The 17,592-nt window shown below is 55.8% G+C and overlaps 1 protein-coding gene and 1 long non-coding RNA gene across 2 annotated transcripts in view; one reads left to right on the top strand and one right to left on the bottom strand.

The window, feature by feature from the left end:
* Positions 1 to 17,592, top strand: part of NPDC1 (neural proliferation, differentiation and control 1) — a 33,568-nt gene continuing 15,976 nt past the window's right edge. The window contains exon 1 of the mRNA XM_062591297.1: positions 1 to 103. Within this exon, the coding sequence (XP_062447281.1) occupies positions 1 to 103 (103 nt within the window). The remainder of the gene's footprint in view (positions 104 to 17,592) is intronic.
* Positions 1,743 to 17,506, bottom strand: LOC134148738 (uncharacterized). Its single transcript, XR_009960267.1, has 2 exons — positions 17,380 to 17,506; positions 1,743 to 3,637 (listed from the first exon to the last, which is right to left on the bottom strand). It is a non-coding gene; the product is annotated as an uncharacterized LOC134148738 (long non-coding RNA).

The raw sequence follows: 17,592 nt of genomic DNA, 5'->3' as shown, positions 1-17,592 counted from the left end.
ATGGCGGCGGCCCGGAGCGCCGCCGCCGCCCGCCGCGCAGCGCTGCTGCTGCTGCTCGCCGTCCTCGGGGCCTGCCGCCTGCACGCCGCCGCCGGCCAGGCCGGTGAGTGCCGCGCCGCGCCGCCGGCCTGTGGGCCCGCGCCGCCTGTCCCCCGCCTCCCCCGCGAGGGACCCGCTTGTCCCCCTCTCCCCTGGGACCCGCTTGTCCGCGTCCCCCTCCCTTCCCGTCGCGGTGGCCCGGGGCCGCTTGTTCCCCCCTCCCCTGCCACCGAGGAACCTGCTCGTCCCCCCCTCCCGCCGAAAGACCCACTGGTGTCCTACCCTGGTGGCCCGGGGCCGCTTGCTGCCCCCCCTCCCCCGAGGGACCTGCTTGTCACCCCCTCCCTCCCCCGAAAGACCTGCTTGTTCTCCCTACCCCCTCCGCGAAGGACCCGCTTGTTTCCCCCCATCCCGGACCCGCTTGTCACCCTTCCCATCCCGAAGGACCCGCCTGTCACCTCCCCCATCCCGAAAGACCTGTGTGTCCCCTCCCTTCCTCCCACGGTGGTCTGGAGCTGCTTGTTTCCACTCTCTCCCTTGAGGAACCTGGGGCTCCTTGTCAGCACCGTCCTTGTCTGTCCCCCCCAACAAAGGACCCCCTGGTCCCCGCCTCCCCCCCAGGGGGCCCTGGGCTGTCCCCCCGAGGTCTCAATGCTGTCCCCTTCTGCCGGGGTCTGGGCTGCATGTCCCCCGAGGGCCACTCATCCCAGGAAAGCCCCCCTCACCCCCAGCCCAGGAGTGGTGGGCGGCAGGGTGTCCAGGCCTGGCTGTTGCAGTGCCGTGCCATCGCCGCCCCAACAGCCAGTCCCCACTGGTGGCCGTGGCATGGAGGGAGTGGGCCTCACTCGGGGGGGGGGGCAGCCTGGGGAGCTCTGGGGCCAGACACCCCTCTGGGTCATGGACATGTGGACATGTTCGCTCCCCGCACCGCTGGCGGTTCTGCAGCCGCTGTGGAAGCAGCAGGCGTGCAGGCCGCAGCAGCAGGCACCCCGCGAGCAGCGGGCGAGCACATGGGGCACAGCAGCAGATGCCCCGCGAGCAGTGGGCGGGTGCATGGTGTGCAGCAGCAGGTGTCCCATGAGCAGTGGGCGCATGGGGTGCAGCAGCAGGCGCCCCACGAGAAGCAGGCCTGCTCCCGGGATGCAGCAGCAGTCACCCCGTGAGCAGCATGTGCCCCATGAGCAGCGGGCATGTGGGGTGCACCAGCAGGCACCCCACGAGCAGTGGGCTTGCTCCCAGGATGCAGCAGCAGGCACCCTGCGAGCAGTGGGAGGGCATGTGGGGTGCAGCAGCAGGCACTCTGTGAGCAGCGGGCCTGCTGCTGGGACGAGGCTCGTGGCGGAGCCAGGGCAAGCAGCTGGCTTGTCTTGAGGTTGGAGCTGCTCGCCATGGTGGCCTTGTGGGCTCCTGGTGTGGGAAATGTGACCGCACTTCCAGCTCTGGCTTTTTTTTTTTTTTTTTGGGGGGGGGGTCCCATCTTTATTAAAAAAAAATCCCCCAAAACACCAAAAAACCCAAAACTCTCATGAGCTAGCCGTCTCAGTGAGCTGTCACGCAGCTGCGTCAGGCCGGGCAGGGACGGCTCGCCCGCCCGCCCTCCGCCTGGGTGACAGCTTGCGAATGTGCTGTTTACTCACCTGTCAGAAGAATTACGCGCTTTGAGAGAAGCAGTGTTTGCAAAGGCTAAAATGTTGACGAGAAGCTTTTCTGTTTGGTTTATTTATTTAGTTAGTTAGTTACTTTTCTATAGGGGAGTGAAAAATCTTGTGGCTTTCATTTTCCTCCCAACTACAATCTGCCTTTGCTCATCTTTTGTGTTTTAAAGTGGAGAGGGTGTATTTTAAATGTATTTTTTAATTGATTTTTTTTGTTTTGGTTTTTGGTGGGTTTGTTATAGTGCTTTTAGTGCGCCGGCTTTACGGGGCGCAGGAGGCGCCTGGGAGCGAATGCAGCGTCCCTAGGCACGTGGGATGGCCACTGCGAAGGTGGTATCCTGGGCAGTGGGGACGCCGGGCATTTCTGCTCCAACATTAAGTGCTTTCTGCCTCATTGGCGGTAGAAAGCGCGCAGAGAGCAGGGAGCACCTTGTGCTCGCCGCGTTGTTTGCAGGTCAAACGTTGTTCTTGGGCTTCCTGGAGCACCAGCGAGGGCTGTCCGGGGCAGGCTTGGTGCTGGGCAAATCCAGGCAGATTCTGGAGATGCTCTGGGTAGCTACCTATGCCCGGAGACCTTGCCCAAGCTCAGCTGGCTCTGAATTTGAGGCTGCTGCAAACCGTGGCCGTTTCTCTGTGCTTGCGGGCTTCAAAGCAGAAATTTCTCCCTCACAAAGAACTTTTCAGGTGGAACAAACATGAACTTGACAGCGGAGGCTGGGCTTGGCTTGCTGATGGAGCTCATCCCATGGCCGTGCTGGTGGGGACAGCCCGCTTAGGAGACTTGTTTTGGACCAACGAGGGTGGTGGGGTCTCCCTCTGGCAGCAGGCAATCTTGTGCTTCCAGGGCTGCTCATGGAGTTGGCAGTGATGGCTGCGTCATCCTGGGCGTTGAGTTTTGCCCTGATTATTCAAGTTTTGGGCACTGGGCCTGAAGGCATGCAGAGGCCATCTGCATGGGCCAGCCAGGGCCGGGAAGGAGAGTTCATGGAGCCTTGTAGCTGGCTGGACCCTCTACGTCCGGCTCTTTGATTGGGCTGTAGCTAAGCAGAAGTACAAGATAACCAGTGATGGTATAGCTGCCTCCAAGAAGCAACATGGAGCAAATGGTCATTCAGTGGTCAACCACGGAGCCTGGTCAGGCTGCGAGTGGCCAGCTGAGAGCTGACTGTTTTATGAGTTACTTAGCTTTTAGGGCAGAGGAAACAGTAAACTTCCTCTGAACAAGGCAAAACTGTGCAAAGGACAAGTGTCCCCAATAACAAGTACCTCACCCTGGCATCTTCACTGCTCTTGTGCCTCCCTGGATTATCCTCACAAGTGTGTTATGATATGTTCCCAGCAAAAGTAGGGTCAGGTTGTAGATTTAGGAGGACATCTCAGCCCCTTGTTTGCTGTTCAGTACTCTGAATTGAATGTATCATTCTCAGGCAGAGTTGGAGGTATCACCTTTGGCTAGCGTTTGCTTCGAGCTGCAGCTGCCTGCCTTTAATAGTACCTGGCACTGGCAGCATGTGCACTGCAAGGGTTGAGTGCTGTGTGAGATGCAGAAACCTGGCCAGGAGCCGGGCGGAGGGTTTATGCCAAGGTTGCCTGGTAGCTTTGCAGCATGATATCTAGAAGCTTGACCTAAGCTTCTGCCATCTTTGGGCTTTCACACAAGCAGAAGGTAGGCAACGCCTCTTTGCACCGTTTCCAGTAGCGGTGTCCTACAGCCTGAAAATGCCGACGGCAGCATCCTGTTGCCAGGAGGTTGGTTTTGCTCTGCACACGGCGTCGGGGAGGGCAGGGGAGTGATGAGCCCGGGCCGTGTGCCCACTGCAGCAGTGGGGATCTCCGGGCTGGTTTCTTCAGATAGCTTTTCAGACAGCTGGGGTTGCCCGAGGAGCCTCCCAGTGATGCCGGCTGTGGGAAGAAGTTTGGTCCAATCTGCTTCCTTGTGTGGCCTGCGTGTAACGGACAGTGAGGGGAAGTTACAGCAATTCCCTTGTGGTTATAAGGTTAAAGTGGACCCTGCAAGCATTGCAGCCTTCCTCCCCAAAAACTGACCGTCCTTCCTGGCTGCATGGAGAAAAGTGCAGAGGGGAAGTATTGGCTATTTCTGCCAGTTTTGTAGGTTTTCCTTTCTGGGAGGATGGGGCAGAGCTCTGCTTTCTTTGGAAACAGCTTGTTCTCACTTCAGAGCGAGGTATAAATGGCAGGGCACAGATACAGCTCCTGCTCCATATTGTGTGTGGGTGAAGCTAGACCTACCAAGGAGAGAGCTGGGGGGAAGGTCCTGGACCACTGTACCTAGGTCCTCCTGCCTCAGCTGCTTCAATAAACCTACTTCAAACTGAGATGAACGTTTCCTCCTCCCCTGCTTTGTCTGGTTTCTCTGCTGTGACCAGAAGGCTCCTCAAGTAGGCAGCATCTTCTGGTAAGCACAGGTGGCATGGTGACACCCTCATCTTGCCTATGCCACTGTGAAGCTGGAGGCTGGCAGACAGAGGTTTGAGCACTTCTTTGCTGATAGCAGCTGCGATAGGGGTGAACAGAGGATGGGAGATGAAAACTGCACGTGTCCCCCTTTCCAGCTGGCTGGCACCTTCTCACCTGCAACAAGCTGCTCAGCAACAAATCAGGTTGATCTGGAATGGAGGAAGGCAGTGGAGCGTGCTGGCTTTGTTGGTGATGTAGCCAGGAGTCCATGGTTTTGTTTTTTCCCCCACATCTCTCTTTATCCAGTGCGTATATCATCCAGTACAAATGCTGGTGTTGCCTAACCTGGTAGAAATGCTGGTATTGCCTAAGCTGATTTTCTGGCTAGTTTCCTGGAGCGTTAGTGAGAGTCTGACTTCTAATTCTTTCTTGAATAATTTGGTTACCAAGTTTGGTTTATTATTATTTTTTAAAGATTTTCCAGCTCAGAAGCTCAATAACAGGAGAGAACCTCTTTTTAATAGGACTTCAAACCCCAGCTCTCCTGCTGCAGATAGGCGTCTGAAGCAGAAGCACCTAGAGAAACCGTTCAGCAAAATCCAAGTGGTCATTTTTAGTCCAAGTGATGCATTTGGCCCGGCTTTCTCGGGGAAAACACAAAGGGACTGCGGACTTCGCTCTCCCTTTCTTCCCTGCACAACATTTTGGGAGATAGAGGTGGAAGTGCAAACATTATTACTGATATCGGATATTCCGGCTCTGCAGTGATGCAGGGAGTTCTCAAGGTCTAGAGTTGTATAAAATAAGGGGAGAGTTATCTTTCTGGCTCTCTGCCCTATAAAGTCTTTGTTGCTTAGCGTGTGATAGGATTGTCAGTCTCCCTGCTTTTAATTTGTCCTCTTTGTGATTACCTGATCCAAAGTGAGTTTTGACAGGGTCTAGGCACGGAAGGTTGCTCTCTTAGGATCTGTGTGGGGTTGGCTTCCTTGTGTCCATGGGCGCATGTGGAGAAGAAATCCCCACTGGCCTCTCTCCAAGCTTTCCCTGAAGGTTGTGGGCGGTGGGATAAGCTATTCCTTATCCTGAACTCTGAAACTGGGGCAACTGCAAGCATCTCTTGGGAGCAGACAATGGTTGGGTTGATGGTGTGCTTGTGTCAGTCTCTTCCCTCCTTCAAGGAGAGTTTCTGCCCTGGAAAGCTTCCCATATGCTAGCATGATGCCTAAGGTGAGCAGAGGGGCTGATCTTTGAGCTCCCCTATGTAATGCAGGTCTCCACATTAATGTGTCTGGGCAGCTCACAGACCTGTGAGTCTGTCTGCAGAAAGCAGGGATTTCCAAGGACTGCTTTTTCTTAAGACGCTGAGAAGGTCGTCTGAATCATCTTGTTCATGGTGGTCAATTATCCCATTTAGCAGTGAAGTGCAGAGCAAGTCTGAGCAATTGATGGCACTTAGGCTGGAAACAAGGTGGAGAAGGAGACTTGGGCTCCCGGGCTGTCCTTGCCGTATACAGCCAGCCCATTGCTTTTAACCCACCCTGCAGGCTGTGAGTAATAGTATCTTCTGTCAAATCGTAGTACAGACCAAATACTTTGTGCTATTCAGTTGTGGGGGATGCTCATCCCCTGGGACCTGGTTGGCTCAGTGTTGCTCCTGAGCTTAATTTTCTGTGCAGTTTTTCTTGGGAGACAACCTTCCCCCCCAGTTCCCTGGGGTTTTATCTGCTCTGTTTGTTTCTGCCATGAAAAAATAATCCATCTCGGATAGCCTGAGATGCATGGAAACCTTGAGATACGGTTACTCAGGCACCCCTAAAGGTGGCCTGCCTTAGCTCTGGATCAACACCCGTGCCAGGGGATATTACTGAGCAGTGTTTTGTATGCAGGCAAACAGAAGATTGTTGAAGAGTATCTCTGATCTCTGCAATACCTCCACTCGCTAGCACCAATTCCTATGGTCCCTGGTGCCGTTGGCTCCCCTTGCTGCCGAGGGAGAGGTTTTGGGTGTTTTATGAAAGAGCTTCAGGAGCAGTGCTCAAGTAGATCCCTCCTCCTTGGGCTTTGATTCCACCCACTGAGGGCAAATCCTACCCTTGGTTTCTTCCCGTGGAAAAGGAAGGAAAACACTGCAGAGACCACAAGTGGTAGAAGAAGCTGCAGTGGAGCTGCAGCCATGGCCACTATGCCAGTTGCTGGCCCTGCGCAGCACTCAGTGCCCATCCCCAAGAGCCATGCAGCCTGCAGACAGGCTACTGCTCCTCAGGGTGGCACGAAACGCCCTTTGTGTGGCTTAACTAGCTTCCAGGCTTGCCTTTCCCTTGCACTCTGCAACCTTTCTTCCTTTCCTTCTCATGTCAGCCAGAGCTGTGGATCGTTTACTGAACTTTATTCCCTGTCCTTGGCACTGGCCTGGCGAGCCGAAGGGCCAGGCTGGAGGAACTGCTCTTTCATCCCTCTTCTTCATGACTTGTTGGGGGTCCCTGAAATCCATGTTTCTCTCCACAGGCATTCCCCATCCAAGCCTTGGTTTGCACTCTCCTTTGGCCAGGGCAAGGAAACCTTGATCTCATTCATACTCTTGAGCTATTGAGAGGCAGATGAAGAGACCTAGTCTGAAAGGCAAAGTGGGGTCGGAAGTGGCTGCTTGTAGCTCAAATGTGCAGGGAGAAGCCTTTCCTATCAGCAAGTACTGTGACAGCATCCCAGAGCGTGCTCTTCCCAGTCAGAGAGGCATATCTGTGTGCATCTGTGACTTTCCCATGCCGAACAGCTCTCTTAACCGTCTCTGTGCCAGTGGACCTCCTGGGGGCCAAGGACAGTTTGCACCTTTGTTGTTCTTGTCACATGGCAATTTCTCCCAGCCCAATGCTGACTTAGTTACTCCCTCAGGAAGTGTGAAGAAGAGCCTGGGCCGTTATTACTCGTGCAAATTTTTGCTGCTTTGCCACTGTATCCTGGGAGATGGTGCCCATTTCCTTGTGTTTGTACTGCAGCTCTTCCGTGTTGCTCATGGCTCATCTGTCTGGTCCAGGTGCCAGTGCTGGGTGCTGGAGCTGTATTATAGGGCCCTTTCTGTTCACTGATGTGGGTTTGCCTTTTGGGATCTGGAAACATGTTTGAGGTTTTGGGTTTAACGTGTTCCCCTTCTGGAGCAAGACTCAGCTGTCATCCTCTTAGCTGGTCTGCCTGGAGGAAGCTTCCTGGGACAATTTGGAGGTGCTGTGGTGGCTCTGGCTCTCCATGGGGGGCACTTCTAGGCCCTTCCTAGAGTGCAAGTACAAGTTAGAGACATTTGCCTGAAACAGCCCTTCTTCTGGGCCATCAGAGAATTAAAGGAAGTAATCGGTTTATGCGTCTCCCATGTGCTTCTTTAGTTGTGGGAGCATTTGGGGTAGGGACGGATTTAGCCCTGGACTCGCTGCGGGTAGGAAGTCAGCTGCCAGACCACGGATTTACAGAATAATGTGGCTGGCGGGCTGTCCCCCACCTTCATCTGCTGTGTTACTGTGATGCCCTTTCCCTCTGTAATCGCCAGGATTCAGACTGGGTGGGGATTTTATCTCCACTGGCTGCCTGGAAGGGAGGAATGACAGGGTCCCTGGTCCGTCCATTACGTGTCTGCCCCAACCCAGACCAAGGTGCTGGGTCCTGGGGATGGGTCTTGCTGGCTGGGCTTGGACCAGGTGTTGTTTCCAGCCTGGGATTTATAAATATGCCAGCCAGCGATGCCTCCAGCTGCGTCCTCCCCGTGAAGGAGAGCACGTGGACCCATCCGCACGACAGGCCTTGCTTCGCCTCTCCAAGAGATGCCTCAACTCAGGGCATTTTCATTTGCCCCAGCTGTTACAGGGTAATAAGAGCATCAGTTGGAGACAGCAGACCTGTAATTAGCCTTTACATGAACTAACAGTAATTGCAATGAGAAGAAACTGCCTGTTAAATGCCTGAAGCTTGTGTAGCCTGTGTTTCTGGGTGGTGACAGTTCACGGAGCTGAACAAGCTCACATCACTGAATGCTTTTGTGTTGCAGACCAAGCCCTGGAGGTGCATCAGGGCGATTTCACAGCAGGTCTGAGCTGAGCAGATGTGCAACGAGCTGTGCCTTGCCCCAGGGCAGGAGCCTGTTTCGCAGCCAGCTCCGTTTCCTGGCCCTGGGCTAGTGTGCACCGTTTGGAGCAGGGCGAATTTGGGTACATCTTGGTTTTGGAGTTTTGATACTTTGTGCAAGTCTGAATTGGGAAGGAAGTTCCAAGGAACCACACTGCATGCATGGCCGTAGCCGTATTTTCTTTTGGGGAAAATAGAGCTGGGGTTTTGTTTGGGGTTTTAGTTTTTTGACATTTTTGGACAGAAATAAAATGCATTGACAATCTCAGATAGAATGTTTCATTTCCCATCTGAGCCAGAGGTCCAAGATAGGGAGATTGAAAGTGGATTGCCATAGCATGTGGTGGTGTGTTTTGCCATTTCCTCCCACTTGTATGTCTTGTATTAAAGGAAAAATTGCAGCCAGAGCAGGTAGCATTAATGTCCAGTTGCCTGCCTATTCCCACCAGTAAAGCACCAAATCTCACTTGTTCCATTTTTTGTCCAGCTGATGCAAGGTGACTGCTGAGCACCTTAAGCACACGCAGTGTTATTGGTGGATCTCCTGTATGGATAGCAAAGACATCAAAGCCTTTGGTTGAGTATCCAGGAGGAGTAAGGCTTGCTTTACCGTGGAGAGTGAGCCACACTTGTCCAAGCCACGTGCTGTGAGCAGGGCTTTCTGCTGGGAGTCCGTGCCAGGGTGCTGGAGATGCCCTGCCGTGGACCAGCCCATCCGCTCTCATGGCACAGATGTCCCTATGGACTTCTAGCTTCAGCTTCCTTCCTGTAGAAAGGACGTGGCAATCCTTTCTCTGGGCAGAGGGAAAAACATGGGGAAGGTGTTTCTTTTAGCACGTGCAGGTGGCATGCGTGGATTTTGTGGGGATCCTGGGGCATTGCAGTAACAGCCCAGCGAGGTTTTGTCGAGGAGCGTTTCTTAGAAGCCGTCAGCTCTTGTGTGATGAAAGAGGAGGCAGGAGGAAGGGAGAGCTTTGTTTTGGGGAGCTCATCATCTTGCATCTGGCAGGGATTATTTCCGAGCAGCCTGCTAAGCCCAGGGAAAGAGAAGCCCTGATAAGCTGTCTGTAACGTGACCCTTCCTCTGGGTGCCGTGTGTGGCTGCCGAGGGGAGATCTGCTGCTTGTGGTGCTAATTCTTGGCTTCCTGGCTGCAAACGGGAGGGTTTGCATGAATCAGCTGCCTGCTAGGGTGGATAAAAACACAGAGAAATCTCAGAGTGGCTCCTCCGCTGCTCGGCCACTGGTCGCAGCCCTTTTGCAGATGCCCTGGGTGCCGTGCTTTCCGTGCCGCTCCGGGACACAGCTTTTGGTGCAGGTGTCTCAGCAGGTGACACAGGGTTGGGGGCACCCAGCGTTGATCCCTCCCATGGCACAGGAGGCCTGCAAAACCTGCAAGTCCGTGGTGCAGGACTCGAGGCTTGTTCTCCAGGGAGTCTTTATCGCCATCTCATCCGCTTGTTTGAGGCCTCTTTGGCTCCAGTGGTTGTGTCTAAGCAGGTGCAGTCTTTGTGCCCAGCCAGCTGGAAGAGATCAAATGGTTTTCTGGAGGTGGGGTGATTTGAAGCTTGCATTTTCTTGAGCTTTTTGGCTCACATGTCTGTTAAACTACTGGCATGATGCAGTTTGCCTGCCCCGGTGGTGCAGTTTGAAAGGCTGCGAGAGTCGGTTTTGCATGCTGCAGCCCCCGGGTTGGAAGCTGTGCACAGTGCTGGCATGCTGGGCCTGTAGCCTCCTGGACCTGGTGTTTGGTGGCCTTGTCTCTGGTCTCTTGTTTTCAGAGAGAAACCCATCCCTGAGCTGTTGGGAGCCACCATGTTGGGCAGTGGAGGCAAGGTGGACAAAGATTTGGGATGTTCCTGACCTGGAGTGAAGCACCACGTGCTGCTGCTCTTGCTTAGCTGCAGGAGAGTCTTTTACTAGGAGACTGTCAAAATTGTGCCTGGTGCCTCTTTAGTAAAGGCTTCAAAATGTCTCCTGGTGGCGTGGGAAGCCAGTAAGGTGTGGGAGGGTTTTAACTTGTTGAAGAGCATCTGGCCCCGGTGGGAGCAGCTGTGGTTAGCCAGGGATCTGTTGCTCCTGGCTTTTATTTAAATCACTGCAAGCGTGGGCAGCACGAATCCACTCGGAGCGGCTGATTCCCAGCCCCAGCGGCTGATTGCCGGCCCCAGCTCTGGGCGGCTTGTGCAAAGGGCGTGCAAATTCCTTGTGCGCCTGGTCTGGGTGAGGTCAATTCGCCTCTCTTCTTCCTCCTTCCTTTTCAGCAGCGCTTTGCTGCTCACGCAGCGATAATGTCCACAGGGAAGGGTTTGGTGGGAGCTGAGGCTGTTGTTCGCACCCAAACGGTCCCATTGGCCTCTGCGGCTTCCAGGCTGAGGTCTGCAAAAGCTGTCCTGCTCCTCAGCCTTTGCACGGGCAGTGCCCGAAGGAGAGCCAGCTCTGCTCACCCAGGCTGTGGAGGGGAGTCTGCCTCTTGTCCCTTATTGCCTGGTGCCCACAGCATGGGACTGGGTGAGCTCCCGGGGCTTAAGACGCCTGCCTGGTGGGTTCATGGTAAGCCTCTATCAGCAGGCTCTTCCTTGCCTTTGCTGGTGGGTAGAGCCTCCAAGCGTCAGCTGGGGAAGAGCAGAGAGGCTGCAAGTTTGGGCCCGGCTTCGGTAAGTGGAAATGCATTTGCATGTCTGCCCACCCATGAGAAGTGGCTCTTCTCTGGTTCTCACCACTGTTAAAATGATCCTAGCCAGATCCTGCAGGCTTCAGACATCTCCTGTGGTCTGGGGCACGCAGATGTATTGGGACTGAGCCCAAGCTCCTCCAAGTGAGCTTTGCTGGGAGGTGCTGCTGGGTTTGCAGAGCTGCTGAATGCAGAGAGCCCTTTCACACAGCTGAGGACCGCCACGAGAGTGCTGTCTGCAGCGGGATCATGTCAAGCAGCGCAAGGACCTTGCAAGGTGACAGGCAAGCTGGGAGAAGAGCAAGCTCTCCCTTGCAGTCGGCTGAGGAGCTAGAGGCGCCTAAGCAGGCGAAGGGCTGAGCTCTCCCCTGCATCCGTGCAGTGTCTAGGGCTCTGCCACCTCCTCAAGGCCCTGCCCGAGGAGGGAAGGAGCCTTTCCAAGCCAGGCCAGGACTGCAGGAAGCCAGGACTTGCAGGAATCACCTGCCCAGTCTCCTGGGAAGTCACTTTGGGACACTGGGCAGAGACAGGTTACGCGAGTATGTGCATAGAGGGAGGTTCCTTGCTGCACTGCAGCTTGGTTGGTAGCTGTGACAGAGGTGCCAGGTTATCCCTGTCCTTGGGCTGTGCAGGGTGCATGCTGGCACTTGGGTGCTGTGTGGTTCCTTCAGAGACGGGACCATGTCTTGGTGGCTGCAGCAGCCCCATATACCTCTCTGCGTGGCCGCAGATCTCCAGGGGCAGTCAGGCTGGGCCGTTCGACATCCCCTGCTTCTTACCGTGTCCTCTGCTCCCCGTATGCACCTGGACCAGGCCATGGAGCCTGTTGCAGCAGGCCAGCAGCAGCATCGAGGATGACACAGCCCAGCTGGTGTCACTTCTGCACCCCAAAGAGCCCTGCACCTGTAAGCAGCTTTATGGGGACAGGCTTTCATTGTGTGTTTTATCCACCAAGCTGTGCCAGACCTCTGAGTCTACCCAGTAAAAAAAAAACAAACAAAGCAAACCCAAACCGCAGCCTAGTCCAGATAAAAAAGCCCAGCAGGTTGCTATTTGCTTGAGCAAAGCTTGATAAACAAGAATGCATACTGGTGTTTTAAGCTGGGGCCACTTTCCACTTCCACGCAGACCTGGAGGCACTGTGGTGTCACACGCCTGTGCCAGGGTAAGGCCTTACGTCTGGGGTACACGTTGCCTGGTCTGCATCAGGCAAATCGTAGACAGCACGTGTCTGTCTTTTAATTGCTTCTCTTCCTGAAAATCTGAAGTGAAGCACTTCTGACTGGAAGCAGGCCCTTATGCTGCAGAGTCAGCCCTGGCATGGGTAGGGATGAAATGTTTAATCCTCCTCAAAGCTGCACAGCCGGCAGACGCTGCAGAGACCGGACTGTGTAAGGAGCAAGTAGAAACAGGCAGCAAGGTCCTGGGGCTGGCCCAAACCCAGCAGGTCACTGGGAAATGCTGGGGGTCTGAGGTGTATTCTTCGGCTCAGTACGACTGGAACAGACCTATTTTGCTGTGGTCTGGGGGAAGGGGTGACGTGTGCTGGGGAAGGGCTCTGTGACTGATTCCCGCTGCAGTATGCACCCTAGGGAGAGATGTGTACCACTGGAGAGCTCGACAAGGTGACAGTGGTCCCTAGGGTCCTTCTCTTCTCCCCAGGTGATGCATGGTGGTCGCACCACCTTGAGATGATGGTGTGACCTTCTTGAAATGCATTTTTGAGATGACGTAGCACGTGAGGCAGTAGAAAGGGCATAGGTTTGTGTCCTCTGCCACTGCATGGCTCTGCGCTTGCATCTGCTAAACAGGCACATGCCTTTGGCTAGGTGGCCTTGAGCACAAGCGGTGGAGGGCGAGCGGGCAGGCTTTGGTTTGTGAGACTCCATCAGGGTCTGAAGCTGCGGTTTGCAGTTGTTTTCATCCATCCCGGTGCCGTATCCCCTTCCTGCAATGCCCATTAATCCTGTTTCTGTTTCCTTAATGTGCTAGGCAGAATGCCAAGGCGGTGAAGAGTAATTTTTTGCCCAATAAAGGGTTTTAATAGCAGTTACGTGAAATCCTACTCCTTCAGTTTGATACCAGCAGGTTGCCTGGTGCTCCCTGCTTCCGGGCTCTGAGGTCCATGGGCACGAGAGCTCCTTAAATTTTGGGGGTGTTTGTAGCTTGGGTTTCCTCTAGCAATACCACGTATGTCTTCTAAGGTGGGTTCCTCCTCTACACGTGTGCTTCTTGGGACTCCCTGCTTCTCTCGCTCTGCTGAGAGGATAACCCTGAACCCCATCTTTGAAGTTTTTGCGTTTCCCCCAGGTGACTAGGGCTGATTTGACTTAGTCTCTGGGATATGGGAAATGCTGTGGGTTGGTGCCCTGCATGATGCCTGCTGAGTTGCTTTGGAGCAGCCTGAGCTTGGGAGCGTGCAGTAGGGCCGTACAGGTCAGGCAGAGCTCCTGCACTGCCCTGGAGGCGGTCGCTCCTCGTCCTTCACCATTTCTTACTGGGGAGCAGCCTGCCACGTCTCCAAAGGCACCTTTACAGGCGGAAACATAATCAGGAGAGTGTTTCAGGGAGGGATTTCTTTTGCAGCAGGGCTGCAAGGCCCTGCGTGTCCTCAGTATGGCATGTGCCCCAGGAACAATCTGGGCAGAGGCTGCTGTCCCCTGCCCCATGCTGCTCTGTACAGCACGGAGCCCGGCTCCCTGCATTGTTCCAGCTTGGCCCTTGGTCCACATCCGTCGTCCCACCTTCAGCCGACACGTTGGGAACCGCGCGTCTTCCCCCTCTCGCTCGAGGCACAGTGAACTTCGGCTCAAAACTCTTGAGCCGTTTGCATTTCAGCCTGGTTTTTGCACTCAGTGGCTTTTCCTGTTGCTTTTTAGGCTGGATTCGTCCCCTCTGCCAGAGCTGGGGGGCGAACGCAGCTGCGCGGCCGCAGCGTGCCGAGCCCTGAGCACAAGGCTGGGAGCGCTGTGTCCCGCCGCGCGAGCAGGAAGCCCGTCTGCCGTGTATTGTTTTGTTCTGCTGGGCAGGGAGGAAGGAAACCTGCTTTGCAAAGCTCAGATTTATTATTTTTTTTCTAAGTGGGTGTTGCAGCTGAGGGTGCAGGACTGCAGAGGAAAGCACTGCCAAGCCGGTCCTGCAGAGAGCGAATCTGCGTGGGGATCTCTGTGTCCCCAGGCTGGTGAAGCGAGACTGTGAGTGCTGAGTCTGCCTGATTTGGAAAAAAAAATACAAACACAAACCAAAAAAATGACCAAAAAACCCTCCCACAAAGCAGCAAACGCAACCTAAGCCAGAAGGACTCTGGGCAGATAAAAGGATAAAAGCCCAGCAGATTGATATTGGCTTGAGCAAAACCTGATAAACAAGAACACAGATAAGTGTTTTAAGCTGCAAAGAGCAGCAAGGCGCTTTTTAAAGGATGATTTATTTACGACCTCCAGCACGGACTGGCGGCCTGGGAAGTGCTGTGCTGAAAAAGATGTTCGCTGTGCGAGACGACGGGAATGGTGGTCCAGCAGCGTGGAGGCGAGTTGGGGGACGTGTGGCACCCTAGCGCGGGTCACAGGATGGTGCTGCTCAGCGCAACCTCATCCGTCTGTCCGTCCGTCCACGCCACTGTTGCCCCAGGGTGCATGGCGAGGAGAGCTCTTCTGAGCAGGGAGCGGGGCCGCGTGAGCAGGGCTGGACTGAGGGATGGGAGAAGCTGTGTTGCAGCCCCTGTGCACTGGCATGTGGGCACACGTGGTGTTTTCCAGCATGCAAAGGAGTTTTTGCCTGGAAATAGTGTTCCTGCCAAGGATACCTGCCCATAATGTACTGCTTAATCCTGAAGGTAGCGGGGCCTGGTGTGCAGGCCCCAGCGTTATTCTGCTGGATGAGACCCTTTCCAGGCACTGGGACCCTGAAAGGTTTCTGTCTGCAGCTTGTTCATGTGCTCGTGCCATGCGCTCAGTTCCCAGGAACGTGAAAACGCAGCAAGTCTCTGGGTGCTTTGTCACACGTTTCCCATGCAAGAGCGATGGCCAGGAGGGGCCAGGCTTGACGCGGAGAAATGGCGGTGGCTGCAATTGCAGGGGGAGGTGGATCTGTGGGATGACTTGCTGACGGATGTCGCGGGTGTTCGAAACGGACATGGGCCCACAAGGAGAACAGAGCAGGTGGGGCTGGCTGCAAAAGAGGCGTCTGGCTCAAAATCACTTGAGCTGAAAACGGCCAAGGACTGGGGGGAAACAGCTCATGCAGTCACCCTGTCCTGGTCTGCTGCCTGTGGCCTTTGCTCTTGGTCTTGCTCCAAGGAAGGATGCCAGACCTGGGGACCATCGCTCTGAGGCGATGCTGCTCGTTGCGCTCCCCGGGCTGTGCCGTTCCCATTCAGCTCAGGGGCTGTAGCATGCATTCGGGGTACAGACAGGAGAGGCTGGTTGTGACCCAGCAGCGCTGCTGATGTCCACGTGGCTGTGGGACGACCGAGGGCATCACCTGATGCTCCTCCACATGGAGCATGGGCCCTTCTCCCCACCTAGTGACCAACTCCAAAATCTAGGAGCAAAAAAGCAGAGCTGAGCACTTCCTCTCTGCTCTCCAAAGCTAGCGTTTTGATAAAGTGTTTTTTTTTTCCCTCCGGAGCTGCAGGACCTGTTCTGTCTCCATGTGCCAGAGGAATCGAGTTTACTGCATTTTCAGAGGCAGGAGCACGGCTTGTGACGTGTGCTGGCTGCAGCCAGCAGCTGGCTTCCAGCAGCGGCTGGATGCGAGGAGCCAGAGCGATCCTGCCGCGCTGGGTAGCGGCTGCCTCCTGCAAGGAGGCCGATTTGGGCACGGCCTCACGTGACGCGGTGCTCTTCCCTCCCCTGCTCACGCTCAGGTCTGCAAGCGGCGGCTTTCGCTTCAGATGTCCTCATGACCTGGCTTGCTTTGAAGCTGTTCTTTGCTCATCCTCTTCCTGCTGAGGTCCGCTTTGCTTGCAGAGCTCGGGGGCATCCGTGCAGGCAAGCGCTCGCCATCCTTGGCACGTGGATGGGCCTCCCGGCCCAGAAAGAGCCTTCTGAAATGCAACTGGAGCACGAGCAATCTCCGGCTATTTGGCTGGAGTGGCTTCCTGGGTAATCCTATCCACCCAACCTGATTTTTGCTGGATGTTTTCCTCCTCTTTTTGTGGTTTTCCCACAGGAGGCTTCTTTCAGCCGAGCTGCGCTCGTGAGCCCGGGAAAAGTGCGGAGCTGAGACTCCTGGATGGGTCTCCCCAACCTTGGGGGTGGCACAGGTGTGCTGAGCAGGGCCTGGGCCACCAGTGACATTGAGAGGAGCCCTGCCTCCGCTCACCTTCTCGCTCGGGAGATTCGGCGCGAGCCACCAGGAGCCAGCAGCAATGCTTTTCTGCCCAGAAGGTAGTGGCCAGGCCAGGCCGCGGGAGCTGGATGGGGAGGGGACGAGAGTAGTGCAAAGATCCGTCCCTCTTCTCCTGGCCTTCCCAAAGCTGATTAGCACCGTGCCCAGATAATCCCCAGATGCTTAGCCTGGCCTCTTTCTCCCCCATCGGGGGCTTCCCTCGAGGTGCCGGCATCTCCCGGAGGCCACGGTTAGCAGCCCACTTCGGGCCGCCAGGGATCTTTAGCATCCCTTTGTGCTGGGCGGGAAGCTCTCCGGGCTGCCACTCGCGCTCAGCTACCTGCTGGCCGCCACGGAAGAGGGGCAGAGCCGCCGAGTGGCAGCGGATGCAATCTCCGGCTGGGCCCTGACCACTCTGCTTGGATGCGGCCGGAGTCTCGGATCTGGTTTCAGCACCGGGGGCTAACGTCACCATTTGCCCGGCGAGGCTGGGCGTTGCTTGTGTGCAGAGCTTGTGTGCTCTTAGAGGACTTCTCCTGAATTAATATCTCTCTTAAGCCAACTTTTATCTTTTCATCTGCTGCAGTTAAACACGCAGGCAAAATTCCCGTGCTCCTTTGCTAGCCGGATGTCCGCCTTTTGTTTTATTTCATTTTATTATTTTTTTTTCTTTTTCCCTGCTGTGCTTTTCCATGTGACGGTGGGAGGGGGGGGGGAAACATTTTACCCCAGGCTGTAAACATCAGTAATGCAGTACTCAATGTCTCAGCCGGGTCTCCGTATCAGCCCGAGGAGGGCATGCGTCGGCACCTCTGGCGCTCGCTCTGTGCCCGGTGTCCCGCGGGGCTCCTTGGGGCCTGGGTGAATGGCACGGCACCCTTGGCCAACCCTCGGATGGCCGCTTGGGTTTTTTGCCCTGGCGGCTGTGCGGTCGAGGGCTGCCGTGCGGAGGGGAGCACGGCGGGCCGCGACATTGTCCTCGGAGCCTGGGAGCCGCGGTGACGCCTTAGCACCTTCTGGGAGCGAATGGTCTGGGTGGGCCCACAAGTGGCGGGGATTGGTGCCTGGGGCACGCGCGGGCCAGGGGGGTCCTAGTTTTTGGTGCTACCTGCCTCTAGAGGGGCAGCTGGGAGGTCTCTACTGCCGCCGCGCTTACCTGGGTGCTGGTGGCAGCTCCGGGGTCTCTCTCGGGTGCCGAGCTGTGCGGGAGAGCCGCCGTCGGTGCGCTCCGCCGCAGCACGTGCTCACTGACGGGGAGGCAGCGGTGCGCGGAGCGAGGTCTCACCCGGGGTGGCCGGTGAGCGGCCCCGAAGCGGGAGGTGGGACTCGCGCAAAGCTGGCTGGGTGCCTTGGCGCGCGCTGGGTCTGC

The sequence above is a fragment of the Rhea pennata genome, chromosome 18 (genome assembly GCF_028389875.1).
Source record: "Rhea pennata isolate bPtePen1 chromosome 18, bPtePen1.pri, whole genome shotgun sequence".
Classification (NCBI taxonomy): Eukaryota; Metazoa; Chordata; class Aves; order Rheiformes; family Rheidae; genus Rhea; species Rhea pennata.
Note: the sequence above shows the minus strand (reverse complement) of the source record. Positions and strands in the feature narration are given on the sequence as shown.